At 47.5% G+C, this 15,075-nt stretch overlaps 1 protein-coding gene across 5 annotated transcripts; it reads right to left on the bottom strand.

The window, feature by feature from the left end:
- Window positions 1–341: 341 nt before the first annotated feature.
- On the bottom strand, window positions 342–14,899 carry LOC130150093 (protein mono-ADP-ribosyltransferase PARP12-like). Of its 5 annotated transcripts, XM_056340672.1 has the most exons (9): window positions 12,420–14,899; window positions 9,989–10,115; window positions 7,366–7,483; window positions 6,782–6,902; window positions 5,640–5,730; window positions 4,348–4,423; window positions 3,455–3,585; window positions 1,111–1,262; window positions 342–675 (listed from the first exon to the last, which is right to left on the bottom strand). In XM_056340672.1, the coding sequence occupies exons 3-9, from the start codon at window positions 7,423–7,425 to the stop codon at window positions 395–397; spliced, it is 912 nt and encodes a 303-aa protein (XP_056196647.1). In that variant the 5' UTR covers window positions 7,426–7,483; window positions 9,989–10,115; window positions 12,420–14,899; the 3' UTR covers window positions 342–394. The 5 variants fall into 5 exon arrangements, with proteins under 5 accessions (XP_056196647.1, XP_056196644.1, XP_056196645.1 ...); XM_056340669.1 differs by lacking the exon at window positions 9,989–10,115; XM_056340670.1 differs by lacking the exons at window positions 9,989–10,115; window positions 12,420–14,899 and adding an exon at window positions 10,140–11,081.
- Window positions 14,900–15,075: the final 176 nt, after the last annotated feature.

Genomic DNA, 15,075 nt, shown 5'->3' on the forward strand with positions numbered 1-15,075 from the left:
CCATCCTGGCTTTCCTCCTTCCACAGTCCTCACCCAGTCTCACTTTGGTACATCAGCAACACCACAGGCAGGAACCATCCCTGAGTGACTATATCAGTGAATCAAGTGGTGCCACTTTTGCCAGCAGTAGGTGTCACTGCATCAGGGTACACAAGGCAGGTACATCCCCATCCCAGGCTAGTGATAAGGTGGGGGGTTATAGTTTAGCACCTTCTGCTGGCAAAAGAATAGCACCTACCAAACAGCAGCGTCCCAAAGTCCTTCAGGGGTTGGATATTGGTTCACTGCAGTACAAAATGTTCTAAAGCTACTATTAAAATTGAACAAACATTAAAAAGAGATGTACTAAAGTGTAATTTATTCCGTGTAAATTCAAAGGAGGTTCCACCATTCATTACAGGATCATACATTGGGCCCCACTGCTGTACTCCAAGATATAGGCAGGGTAAATCTGGTGCTTCTCAAAGATGACGAAGATGGAAGGGTCTGTCGGGTCGTTCACACAGCTGTCGTAAAGTCTGTTTGAATTAACGGCTCTGGGTGGAGGGCGAGGGTAATCTGGGTTTCCCTGAACAAAGTCTCCAACAAGAACATGAGCTACAAACATGCTGTAGCAACCACTATGAGAGGAACAGTACTTGTGAGAATAGCTGGCATCTCTGGCAAAGTAGCTTCCTAGGGACCAGAAAAAGCCACAAGTAAGACAATACATCAGCTGAGGAATAAACATCTATCAGCACTTTGGCAGCCAGAAATTCGCAGGCCCAGGTAGCTCTACGCCCACCCTTGCCAGGTGTTTCCACATAGGCTTATTTTAAAGCATCGATACGCTCTAGCCACTTCTTGCCATCAACCTCCCAGTCCTGCCTGCCCAAGAGTTTTGCTAAACAGCAGGAACCTGAGGCAAAGAGGGGTGGGTTTAGCCCCTCCAAAAATGGGATTGCTGTGGATGCTGCCTGCAGCAATGCAGATGCACGCAGCTGACAGTGCCCTAATGGCAGGAGTGCGGGAGTCAGGGACAGTCAATCACCTCACACCCACCCACCAGCCCGGCTGGGGTCTGCAGCCCATGCTGCTACAGCCTCTGAACCCACACTTATGCACTTGTACCTTTTCCATACATTGTCCCATGAGTCCCACAGATCCTCCAGTCGAAGTTCTGCTCACAGATGGCAGGCACGTGGGATGGACTTGTCCCGTGGAACAGGAGTCGCTCATCCACCCATTTTGATTTACTGAGCTTCTTCATCTGCTCCTTTTGCCTAGGGACAAAAAAAAAACCCCAAACCCCAACCAAACAGAAATTAATGACATGTTACCCTGGTTCAAACAAGGACAATTTCCCAACTCAGCTCCTCCTACTTTTGGGTCATGGAGGAACAGTGACACAAACTGCTCTCAGTGGGGTTACTGCCTGCTTTGCACTTCTGTTGGTACCCGGCTGCACAGCTGGCTCCTTCCAACAAAACAAAAAGTTCTCAGCATTGCTATGGACTGTGTCACCCACAACTTCATACCACATGAGAGAGTAGAGAGACAAACATCACTTGACTGGGAATTGGTCAGTTCCCAGGTTATATAAATCCTGAATGCTTAAATATGGTTATAAAACTGAGCTGTATGAAGCCACAGCAGACTGTATCATCTTTACCCCTATCTTTATCACATTAAAAGTCTGCTTTTTTTTTTTTTTTTAAACTCCTATGTGGATGACACTAAAACAAAAGGAATAAATCTGAGATACCACAGCTCAGTCATGCTGAAGGAAAAGAACTTTCTTTTTGAATAACACTAGCAAGAAGCCCCCACACAACCTGTTAGGTTATGTGATAAAAGGCTCATTTCCACACAGACAAAAAGCATAGAGACAATCCCAACAGCATAATCACAGAGAGAGGAACCCCAGCCCCGGCCACTTCTAAGGTTACCCCAGGGGAACCTCAGCCCCAGGAACCAAGGGACAACCAGCACCGTGAGCAATGGAAAGAGTCCAGAGCAGCTCACAGACATAAGGGGGGTACTGTCGATGAGAATATAGGACTTATTATGGGACAGAGGGGAAGAGCATTTGGGGCTTGCACAGGACTTGTAATGGGATGTTTAACAGAGGAACTGTAGGTGGGAGAAGGGAGGGGTCATAATGGTCTGAGGAGGAACAAACACAGGAAAACAGAGAGATAAGGGGGTAAAAAGGACTGGCCAGTAGACTTGTCTGACCATGCCCTATGCCTGATCAGCACAGTCTGCCCTGATAGGGTACTCATTAAACTCCATTTCTAACTCTTACTTGGGTGATGGACCTTCCAGCCTGTGTGCATGCGCATGTATGGGGGTCTGGGTGCAGCAACCGCAGTAGGACCTTCGGTCACAGGAGCTATACATCCATAGCACCAGTAATGACAGCAAACAAGGGGGTGTGTGTCAGTATGTGATCATTAACCAACATAAGGCTGAACAGCCAGTGAGGAGGGTAGCTGGCCTGGGAGTCAGGTTTTGAAAGAGTCATAAGTCTGGCCAGATGCTGGAGAGACCAGAAGGTCTGAGCTTGCTTACCAGAGGGACCAGGAGGTCCAGGCCAAGGCTTTCATGGTGAAGACATCATAAAATCTATAGCAACTCACTTGCATGTGTGTGTGTGTGTGTGTGTGTGTATGCAGAACCTAACTGAAGATGAGAGGATCCAGGGGCCAGCGCGTTGGTAGGCTGAGAGTCTAAAGACCAGCCCCTAGAGGGACCCATGCATGTACATATGTTCCAGTAAAAGGCTTGCATCCCAGCCATCCGGAGGAAGGGAACAGGATGATCACAGGGGGACCTTATCGCTATCTACAGCTACCTGAAAGGAGGTTGTAGACAGGTGGGTGTCAGTCCCTTCTCCCAGATAACAAGTGACGAGATAAGAAGAAACGCCCTCAAGTCCTGCCAGGAAGGTTTAGATTTGTTATCAGGAAAAATTTCTTCACTGAAAGGGTGGTCAAGCGTTGGAACAGACTGCCAAGGGAGGTGGTGGAATCACCATCCCTGGAAGTGTTTAAAAAACACATAGATGTGTGGTCCTGGGGACATGGTTTAGTGGTGGACTTGGCAGTCCCATGTTAATAGTTGGACCTGATGATCTTAAAGGTCTTTTCCAATGCAAATGATTCTAGGATTCTAGGATGAGGCCATTGGTGCTGTTTATGATTGCATGAGTGCTGTGCTGTGTTGAGTTTCATGGCCAGCTGTGTGCTTATTCATACCTTTTGTGTGTATGTGTGTGTTTGTGCGTGTGTGCCTACTGGGAGCATGTGCTGAACCTCACTACCAGCCGGACACAGGCACACAGATACACGGCAGGCTCACCTCTGCTGGGCTGCTGGATTTGGCGACTCCTAACGCTAGTATGGAGGACAATAGATCAGGAAATACCAGTCTTCTGCTGCCATAAGGATAATGAAATAAAATAGATACAAACCACTGAAAAACTTGCCAAAGTGTGGGGTTCTGGATCCTCTGCATTTGGTGGATGCAGTAATTTTTCATTGTCTTCTCAAACAGCCTCTTAATTTTCCCATACTCATGGGAAGTGCAGCTGAGCTGTACCAACTGAAAATTTTGGAAACACCATAAATAATGTATTACTGACAGCAACAACTCCCAAAGTCCAAAGGACTCACCAACCTCCTCACATCAGGGGAAAAGTCCTGCCGGTAAAATCACAAGCTTCTGTTGTCTTTCCAGTTAACCATCCTCTCCCCACCTTCACATTCACCCACTATGTGGAAGCATAGGCACTGACTGAGGGAGATGAATGCAATCCCAACGAGCTTCCTTCGGTGGACCCACCTCTGCATCTAGGTTACTTTTACTTCAAAGTAACCTGAAGATGAAATGCACAGCAGTATTCATGCTGCTATGAGAATAATGAATATCAGTTTCACCTTAATTTGACATTATAGCTCCTTCTAGCGTCTTCCCTGCAAGGCTAAGCCCTAGTTTTAACACAGCAAATAATATTTTGCCTCAAATCAACAGAGGAAATACTGGCACACCCCCTTAAGATGCAGCTCGTCCAGTTTATCAGAGGACCAGGTGCCTTGGGAGAGTGCAAAGGACAGGTCAGACCCGTAGCGGAGAAAAGGGTCTTTCTTATCCAGCATGGTTTATGTAGGGGGTCTCAGGGAGCCTCCCAGGAGACACAGGTCTATTCTGAATGTGAAACTCTCAGTGCTGGTTTACCTCATGGTTTCTTATTTTATAAGACATATTTAAAAACTAGGAATATCTCAACTGCCTTGGGTCACATTCTCAGAAAAATCAGTACAGGACATGGTTTGCCCTACCCCTTGGAGAGCTGGAAAGACATACCTTGAACCCAATATCAGGCAGTGCAGATTGGTCCCATTGTGGAGGATAGATGGAACATGACAGAGTCATGTTTTGGCTGCAGAAAAGAAAAAGAAGCAAGTCAGTCCACGATACTCCTAACTAAATCCCTCTTCCAGAGGATCCAGCCACTGTTATCACTGGATTTTTATTTTTGTTTTAGTTTCCACATTACCATTGTCCCTTCCTCCAGTTTAGATTTCCACACACGTCCTAGTGGCACTAATGCATCTCTTGGCAGGTCAAGACTTTGATAGGAGAGCTTCAAATGAGGAGTAACATGCTCCTAGCTGAATGGTTTGTACAACTGTTCCAGCTAGCCCTCCATGTGTGCTGCTTGAACCTCTAGGAAACAGGAGTGCGAGCCCTCTCCCTCCATGTGGCTACTCATCTCTAAATCCCTGGCCAAATGGGTGGCCTGCCCCTATTTGTCCAAGATCAAGCTTGTCAGGAGGCTGCGGGTGGAGGCTTGTGCCCTGCAGGCACTACTTCACTGGTCAGTGCTCAACAACTTCCAGCATTAATGCCCTCCTGGCATGCATGTCTTAAACCAGGCAACAGAAGCAGTAGCATCCATTCAGGAGCTACAGTTTGTCTCCCTTTTTTTGAATGAACCCACCCTTGGTTGAACTGACCCTTAAATTGAACGCTTAGCTTCAAATGCACCGTCTGCTAGTGAGTTTCTGAAGCAAAGGTGGCTCTTTCTAAAATAAAGCAGTAGCAAAACTGACTTCTACAGCAGACATACTCAAATTCTGCCAAGCTGAACTTCCTTTAAAAAAGCCGTAAGATAGGGTATCCCAAATAAGTGCATTCAGTTTACTTCATTTAGAGGGATTTGCTTCTGTGTTTTATTCTGTCCTCAGCTTTTCAGGGGATGACATCTATCTGTTCCACAGTTCTTGGGACTGGCAGTCTCATGCTCCTACTCTGCGCACAGTTTGTTTAGTACTGTTGGGGTATAAATCAAGGAATAAAAATCCCTGGCACAGTTGTGTCAGCCCTATGTGGCCTTGCTCTCACAGAGAGAATAAAACTACTCTAGGGGTCCTTCACAGCTGCCAGAGACTGCCACCAAACATCCCTTCAGCACGCTTCACAGAAGCGTTGCATAATTTACAAATATTGTCACCACAAAATTTGCCATTAAACCAGTCAACAAAAGGTATCTAAACATGAATATAAGAACTCTAAAACTGAGGGTATTCTTAGCAGAAAGGTGCTGTCAGGTAGCGACATTATTAAATATATTATCTTCTTCTGAAGTATATTACCTTCTGTCTTGTCCACCTTGAGAGGACCAAAATTTTGGCCATCGGGCAACTTTTCTTCGAGTTCCATAGGTCAAATTTGTTTGGACCATGTCTTGAAATAAAAACACAATGACTCAATAATTAGATAATTTATTGTCCAGGGACATACCCTTATATGTTTAAAAAAGAAACAAAGCAAGAGGTAGCCCCGAATACCACGTCAAGGTGCTCCCTTTACCACACCTACCCCATACTTCAAAACCATTCCCACTTGTGCTGCTCTGCTTGGAGATCAGCAAGGCCAGCCACCTGCTAGCATAGGTTGTGAAGCTCAAAGGCAGTCAACTACCAACTGCACTTGCACATGCATTCACATCCAGGCTGTTGGCCAGAGAAAACCACATCTGATGTCAGGCCTACAGCAGGGAAGAGTTTTCAATACGATGGAGGCCATAAATCTAGCTTTCCTAGCAGCACAGGATTGTTACATGGTGCTAAGAGGAAAGTCTGCCCTCCCTTCTTGGTCCTGCAGCAATATCACAGAGCACATGCTGTGTGACATAGCTAATTATCCATTGTTTCCTCCTTTAAACACCACCCTCTTTATTCATGCCAGGAAACAGATTTAAAGTTTGGAAAGCTAACGGGAGTTTTAAGATGGGTAAATCAGAAACAGAAAAAGCATTTCTCATTTTGCCGTTTTTCTCTCTGTGCAATCAGCCCTAAATTTTCCTTTGCTGCACCTATGTGCTTTCTCACTGCATAAGTAGTTTGCAAGACGTCTATCATGGGCTCACTTCTTCACCATTTGACTTCTCAGTCCTTTTTTTTTTTTTCCTTTTTCATTCCTCCTCTTTAGTTGTATAAACCCAAATGCATACGCCAGATGCCATGAAATATTTACAGTCGGCTCTTCTGCTGAATATACTACATTGTCAGAGATGCTTTTTTGGCTATAGATGTGCAAGTCTAGAAGCTCGAGCAGGGTATCTCAAAACTGCAGAGAAATGTACATGCTGCTCAAGTTCTGCTTGGAGAAAACTTACAGGAGGAAAAAGACCTGTTCAAAGAAACCCAGACACAGGGTGAGAACCCTGCATGAAGGAGGCTGCCTTACAGCCTGCTGCACTGTATAAGTGGCTTAAAATAAGGAGCTACTTCACCTTCAAAGTCTAACTCATACATCTGAGAACCAGTTGTGAATAACACAGTGCCTTTCTGGTCAGCTAGAAATTCTTTCTCCAGATCTGCAGATGTTACCGTGGCAGAGCAGTGATCCGGATGCTGTAGAAAGAACAAGAAAATAGTCTTTGGTTTAGGTGACACTGTGGGGAAAAAGCAGTATTTTCCCCAGCCTGTATCACTGAATGCCATTTTGAACTAAGTCTTAAAGGCTTCAAGCATTTTGTTCTTTAGCGAGAGGGGTAGCCCACAGAGAACAGCTGCTTGTAGCAACAGCAACCAAGCAGCCTTCAGCCTGTGTGTCAGCTTCAGCCAAAAGGTGTCTGTCATCTCTGGAAAATGCCCCCACTTTCAAAGCCAGGCCTTTGAATGCTTTCACAGAGTAGCAGTACTGCTTTGATGAACGGAAAATTAAGAAGACAAACCCACCAGGGCATCAGAGCAGCACTGCAAGGGCACCCAGCAGCGCGTGTGCAACACCCCAGCTGCAGAACAACGTGCCCTAAATAACTCTCCAAAGACGGCTTAACAAGAGCTTTTGGCATGGACAGCAGATGGATCTCACCTTTTCCCCATACTCAATCCAGTGCCCAGAATCATCAAGCCAATACCAGGTGTACTCCATTTTGGGAGCAGGTGGATGAGTCAGAAGATACCACAGGTGCAGAAGAGCTGACCAACACCTAATCAGAAGAGAAATCCACATTAAAGTATGGGTCTTTTCCAAAGCTGTCACACTATGTGATATCCCTGGTCTGGTTAGAAGTCTAACTGCTTCTCAGAAAAGGAGACCCCTCCAACCTGGGAAGTGCATGTTTGGCCCAGAACAAATAAACTGATGTTTGTACATTTATGTGGCATGGTAAGCACCACAGAAATGACCCTGACCTCTCTGGGCTGGACAAAGGTCACTGTTTTTCTCTAAAATATATCTTTCTAAAATACACATTGTAAGAAAATAAAACTTGACAGAATAAACTCGGCTTGTTATAGGAAGGCCAATAGTGCCACCTGGCTAATAAGAATAAGATTTGGCTTTCAGGCAGTGTGTGATCAGCTGCAAAAGTCAGGACGTCTTCAGAGGGCACTGGTGAAAGCAAAGGTGATGCTCACAGGTACTCTACCGGGTGCAGGTGCCCAGGTGCTGGCAGCAGGGGCTGCAGGGGTGGCCTCTGTGAGCAGATATCCACACTGCAACACATGGAGGACCCCATGCTGCAGCATGTGGACATGCCCTGAAGGAAGCTGCAGTCCATGGGCAGGAGCTCATGCCAGAGCAGGTTTATCCTGAAGGACTGCAGCCCAGAGGAAAGGAGACATGCTGGAGTGAGGGAAATTTCTGAGAACAATGCAGTGGTGGGGGGCAACTCTTATGGACTGAGACCAACGCCCATTCCCTATCCCCTCTGCATCACTTGTGGGTGGGAGGCAGGGGGGAAGTAGAAAAGCTGGGACTGAAGGAGTGAATTTCAGCCTGGGAAGAAGGTGGATGAGGGGAAGGTGGTGTTCTAATTTTTGGGTTTGTTTCTTATCATCCAAATCTATTTTAATTGGCAATAAATTAAGTTTCCCCAAGTCAAGTCTGTTTTGATCAGTGATCTCCCTGTCTTCCTCTCAACTCATGAACTTTTCTGTCTTACTTTCTTCTGTATCCAGTTGAGGAGAAGGTGTCAAATTCCTTTGGCAGGGGAAATCACTTGCCAGCAAAGTCTTTGCTCTGCAGTCTACCCTGGAAACACAGTACCTACACAGAGACGAAGCTGAAACAGGTAGCCACCAATAATTCCAATTCAGAGGATTTTACTTTGCTTGATGCAGTGCTTTAGCCTCCTTTGAAAGTCCCAGTTTTGGACCCAGCCAATGCTTTTCCATGCATCTCATCACTTTGCTGCTCCTACAACATTTCCCTATCGTGAAGCACACAGACACAGCTGAGACCTGCCCACCTGCATGCCATGGAGTTTGCAAGGGTCTGTGGCTGAGCTACTCAGGGTTACCCAAAGAATTTGAGCACCCTATTCAAACAGAAACTGAAAATGATCATTTATCCTGCTCTGATGCTCTTCATGCCTTGGCAGGGACCACGGGTATTCAGAGCAGGCTAGTCAGAGGAAAACGTCATAGGAGGAGCTCCCTTACAGAGCTGGTTACAGTACAAAGGTCCACAAACAAAGGCTTGGCAGCCCCTGGACTGCCAGAACAAAGAGCAAGGAAGGACCCACATCTCCTTCACAGCCTCAGCTTGCTCCAGCACTGCCTTCAGACCATGGGTGCTCTTTGTACGCAGTAACACCAGCCAGGCCTGTTCCTAGAAAAATGCTCACACTTAATTTGCTTGCAAATCCCACTGCAGGAGATTCATGAGATCCAGCAGTTCTGGGAGATTTTTTTGGATGTGGTGGTCCCTTTTCTCCCCTCTGCACAGCAGTGTGCTGCTGCTGCTGCTGCTGTGGCAGAAGAATTTGAAGTTTGTGGATTTGAAGTGTGGGATTTGAGGGGCAGAAGATAAACAGAGAGGAAAGCGGGGGAGGAGGGTGGGATGATATTTCCAGGCAGCTTTCCTCCATTGCTCCCCCATCCCTGTTCCCTCTCGCCACTCCATGGATGGATACTAACCCCTGCCAGCTCCCCTGTCAGTACCCAGGGCTCCCAGTCTGCCCTAACCCCATCGGCTTTCCAAAATGCCCAGTTGTGCCCTACTTTCACTTGTCAGCATTTCTGCTCCTGGAAGGGAATTTCCACTTACCAGATAACCCCAACTAGAAAGAAACAGAGGTGAAACAACAAAGCAGATGGAAAAAAAATTACCTAGCAAGACAGATCTTCACCTTTTACTGAAGATTTTGCTATCTGGTCTTGTGCAATTGAGAGATACCATGTAAATTTGCTTTTTATATCTCCAGAGGAATAACTTTATACAGAGGGAATTTTATACGTTAAAAGCAACCTCATGCCACCTTTTTTCTTACACTTCTCCCTCACATAGAAGAAAGGACGAATTAATGAAGATATAAGTGCAGCTTACCATATGACTAACTGCAAGCAGGTATCCTTCCAGCAGACCTTATAGCCAAGCCCACAAGCTATGAAACCCCCAGCTTTCTCCATCTGCCTCCCTCCCAGCTCAGCAGCACCCCAGGAAAGCTGCCAGAGCCCGGCACACGCCACCTCCCAGCTGCCCTACTCACAGTCATGTCATCAGGCTGCTCAGTCACCACCCCTGGGAGCTGAGGGCACCAGCCACGTGCCTGCCAGTTGGATGAGCCCTCTGAACCCTTGCTCCACATGGGAAAGGTCCCCCAGCTGCAGTAAGACCTTCAGAAAAAAAGTACAACTGGCCTGTGATAGCTCCTCATGAACTCCCAACTGCACATCTGTACCTCGCTGTCTCTCTCAGGGTCTCTCTCCGTGGGACATCATGGATGCCTCTCCGCTTAGCCACTGACCCTTAGAAAGCGGAGCTGAGTAACACTTCCTTCTGGTTATTGCGCCATACTACGCATGCGCATCTGCAGACCGGCCAGGCACAGCTGATGTTTTTGGCAGATGCACCAGTAAAATCAACATCCCTACAAACTGGCATCGTTTATCCCTACTGCCTGGTTCCTGTCATCATGCACCAGCACTTAGCTTGTGCCAATTCCTCCCCTCCTTCCAGTGGTTGGGGGTATTCAGGACCTTCTCCTTTCAAGATTCCTGCCAGGAGCAGCTTCTGCCGATCATCATTCTTTGAAAGCCAAAGCTGGCATTGCCTTGCAAAGCAAACCCCAAATCTCAACACAGAAAGCGGGTGCATCTCTCAGCACACTCTCTGCATTGGTTATTACACCATTCAGCAGGGTTGCAGCATGCAGCACTGCACAGAGTGACCCAAACCAGCACAAACCGAGCACAGAGCCCTGTGGGGCAGGCTACGTCAGCCCACACAGAGCTCTGCACCTTCCCAAGAATTTGTATTTGTATTCCTTTACCCTGAAGGCTGATCCTCTATTCCATTCTTCCCCACGGAAATCAGAGAAGGGTTAGGAGCTTTCCACTCTGACCTCCAGCCTTTCTGTCTAAAGGCGGACAGTTTACCAGCTGTGTTCTGAAGCATAACGCTTAACAACAGGTCAAATAGTACTAAGTACATAAACTTGTTCAGATGCAAACACTTTTTGGTTGTGGGGTGGGTATTTTTGTTATACAAATTGCATTCAGCTGAATTGGCCAGAACATTTTTATTTCCTGATGATCTACTCAGGCCAGATCAGTATTGGCTGAAACACATAAATCTCTGGTTTAGTTTCTGGAAAGGTTGCGCTGAGTACATTTTATAGACATAGAACTGAGAGAGAAAAAAAAAAAAAAAAAAAGCACACCACCACAAATGAGATTATGAAGTTGAACTTTGTTTCTTCCTCCTCTAGCCTTTTTTGACTGACTTTTGATCTCCCATATGCTACTCCGGCAGACATGCTCCAGAGCGGAGGATCGCACCAGGGGACCATGGGGAGCTTTCCATGAACTGGCAAAACTGTAAAGCGAGCACGGAGCGAGTGTGGGTGCCCCGGCCCTCCTCCCAGGGCGGGAAGCATTGAGGCCCTGGCAAGCGGCAGCTCTGACCCAGCGTATGCAGGACCAGGAGTGAAGGTGGCCAAACCCCCACCCATATGAAAGCAGCACCCAGAGAGTGCAACGGCTGGGGCATGGCACGGCAGTCGCCATGCAGTCGCACTAACAGCTTAGAGAGGCGAGCTCAAGCTGTGGAAATCACTCTCCCAGAAGAAACTGAGCTATGGTTTCCACTCAGCCAAAAGCCAGTGCCAGAAGGCATGTGGCATCCCAGATGGCTCCCACGTAACCGCACAGGGCCCAAGTCATGGCCGCAGGGAGTGCCCCAGCCTGCTGCTGCTGCCGGAGGGCACCCGGGTGGGTGATCTGCTCTGCCTGGTGGCAGAGCTGGAAGGGGAAGGAGAAAGGTTAAGGAGTGTCAGGGAGTGTGAGAGGGAGATAGACTGCTGGAGCCGCTCTCTACCGTCACTGAGACAAATGCACGGCCCGGACACATCACAAGAAGCGGAGGCTCCCCTGCCCTCTCACCATCAGGCAGGAGAGGACCTAAGAGGTGAGGAGGAATGGTAACAGGTCCCTGCTCAGGGCAGCAAATGAATCACCTCCCAGCCCACTTCCCAGGTGCCCCTACACAATAGGTGTGCGGAACCCGAGGGCCAGGAAAACAATATGGGCAAAGGCCTGTCCAGGTTAGAGGGGCTGCCTAGGGAGAGTTGGTCAACCCCAGGCATCACAACCGCCTCTGCTAAGAAAAAAAGAAAGGTGGCTGTCATCAGTGACTCCACTCTGAGAGGAACAGAGAGCCTGACATGCCAATCAGACGCAACCCACAGGGAATCTGCTGCCTCCCTGGAGCCTGGGTGAGGGATGTTACTAGAAAACTCTCTGGTCTGGTACAGCCCTCTGATTATTACCCATTACTGGTTTTCCAGGTGGGAAGCTATGGCAGGTCCTTGTCAAAACCTGAACTCCTTCTACAACAGGATGACCCATTTAGTGAATGAGGGAAAGGCCGTGGATGTTGTCTACCTTGACTTTAGTAAAGCCTTTGACACCATTTCCTACCTCATTCTCCTGGAGAAGCTGGCTGCCCATGGCTTGGACATGTGTATTCTGTGCTGGGTAAAGTGCTGGCTGAGCGGCTGAGCCCAAAGAGCGGTGGTGAATGGAGCGACATCCAGCTGGCGGCTGGTCACAGGTGGTGTTCCCCAGGGCTCAGCACTGGGGCCAGCCCAGTTTAATATCTTTACCAATGACCTGTATGAGGGGATTGAGTGCACTCTCAGTAAGCTTGCAGATGACACTGTACTGGCTGGGGTGTTGATCTGCTTTGAGGGCAGGCTGCAGAGAGATCTGAACAGGCTGGACGATACGCTGAGGCCAATTGTATGAAGTTCAACAAGGCTCAGTGCCGGGTCCTGCACCTGGGTCACAACAACCCCACACAACACTACGGGCTTGGGGAAGAGTGGCTGGAAAGCTGCCTGGCCAAAAGGGACCTGGGGGTGCTGGTTAAGAGCCAGCTGAACATGAGCCAGCAGTGTGCCCAGGTGGCCAAGGCAGCCAAGAGCATCCTGGCTTGTATCCAAAACAGTGTGGCCAGCAGGACCAGGGAAGTGATTGTCCCCCAGTACTTGGCACTGGTGAGGCCACACCTTGAATACTGTGTCCAGTTTTGGGCCACTCACTGCAAGAAGGACATTGAGGTGATGGAGCGTGTCCAGAGGAGGGCAGCAAAGCTGGTGAAGGGTCTGGGAGTCTTATGAGGAGCTGGGAACTTATGGAGGGACCTGGGGATGTTTAGTCTTGAGGAAAGGAGACTGAAGGAAGACCTTACCCTCTCTACAGCTACCTGAAAGGAGGTTGTAGACAGGTGAGGGTCGGTCTCTTCTCCCAGATAACAAGTGATAGGACAAGAGGAAACAGCCTCAAGTTGCACCAGGGGAGGTTTAGACTGGATATCAGTAAAAACTTCTTCACTGAAAGGGTGGTCAAGCATCAGAACAGGCTGCTCAGGGAGGTGGTGGAATCACCATCCCTGCAGTGTTTAAAAAACACATAGATATGGTTCTTAGGGACATGCTTTAGTGGTTGACTGGGCAGTCCTGGCTTAACGGTTGGACTTGATGATCTTAAAGGTCTTTTCCAACCCAAATGCTTCTATGATTCCATATAGTATCTGGCTCTCATCTCCACAGTTGCACAACTTTCATGATTCCTTTTGACTGATGAGATTTATAAGATCGGGTCCCACAGGTTCATTTTTGCATATGTGAATTCTCTAGTAAAATACTTTTCTGAACTGAAGCCAAGAGCCTGAGTAGGCATGAGATATCAGCTCTAGGAAAAACATTCTGGCTTGGTAGAAAATGTTTACGTAGCTTTGCTGGGAGCAGCATACCATCCTCTCTAAAAAAAAACTCACCACAAACTGGAGACTTGAGCTCACTGTAAACTAATACCATTTGAACAGCGTATTTTTTATTTTTATCACTTTTAATTGGAATGTCATCCATGGAGCTGTTGAACCTCTGATTTCTAACTGTCAATATAACCATGGTACTATATCTGTCTGCGTTTCCAGTATCTGACAGGTCTTGGAGCAGGCATCCAATATATAGCCCTGCAAGATCATATTCTTGCAGAGTCAGCAGAGGCACCCAAGTGTGGTTTCCCTGCAGATGTCAAGTGATTTATCATGTATAAAGAAACCATGGTCCAGCAGGTAGGATTACCTTTTTCCCCCCAGGGAATTTCAGTTCTTGTTCCCTATTTCTCTTCAGAAAAAATGGACATAGAAGTGATGTTTCACTCTTTCTGTGTGTCTATCTGCAGACATACAGCAGCTCTGTTCCAATTTCAGACCACTCCAAGGTTTGATGCACGAGTACTGATGCAACAGTGTGGGCACACTGTGCGCACAGGGGTCCTGCAGCATGGGACCAGGCTGGCAGTGCCTCACACTTCTACCTCAGGATCTGGAAAATACACACACACAAAGTACCAAAGGGGGGTGGACAGGCTATGTTGGAGTGATGGGGATCATCTTGTTCCACAGTGTCTTCTGCAGGTTGGTTCCCCAGCCACCCACACCAGGGCCTGGCCACTGGGTGTTGTGGAAAGGTGTGCCAGCGGTTCAGCTTCAGCAAAGCCTGGTGCTAGGAGGGACCGAGCCGTGTCTGGGAGCCTGGAAACATTTCCAGATCCCACTCGCAACCACACTATCATTTAAAGCCAGTACGTTCTCCTCCTGTAGGTTGTGATGGTTTTCCCTGTACAACTGGATTTCCTGTTGGACAATGTCCAGCAGCTCATAAATTAAACTGTGAGAGAGGAGGGAGGAAGTGAGCCCTGCAACCACGCTGCTGCTATCCCAGCTTAATTTAGCACAGGAACAGGAGGCAGTCATAACAAGAATAATAAATCTCAATTGCTTGGGGAAAAAAAACCCAGCTTATTTATTTCCAAATCTTGATGGTGAATTTTAACAAGTTCCAGTAGATTACACTGGGTTTGTAAACAGTACTTTGGTTTTACACTGGGTTTGTAAACAGTACTTTGGTTTTACTCTAAGTACATAAATGCCTAATAAAGAAGGTTTTAAAATGGTCCATGTTCTAATATTGCTCTCTCCAGCAGTCATTAAAGGAGCCTCAGCATACTACTTCCCATCTTTTATGAAAATATTAACAAATAAGTGATTGGAAATAGCTAACTGCTG

This window comes from Falco biarmicus, chromosome 5 (genome assembly GCF_023638135.1).
Source record: "Falco biarmicus isolate bFalBia1 chromosome 5, bFalBia1.pri, whole genome shotgun sequence".
In the NCBI taxonomy this organism is placed as follows: domain Eukaryota; kingdom Metazoa; phylum Chordata; class Aves; order Falconiformes; family Falconidae; genus Falco; species Falco biarmicus.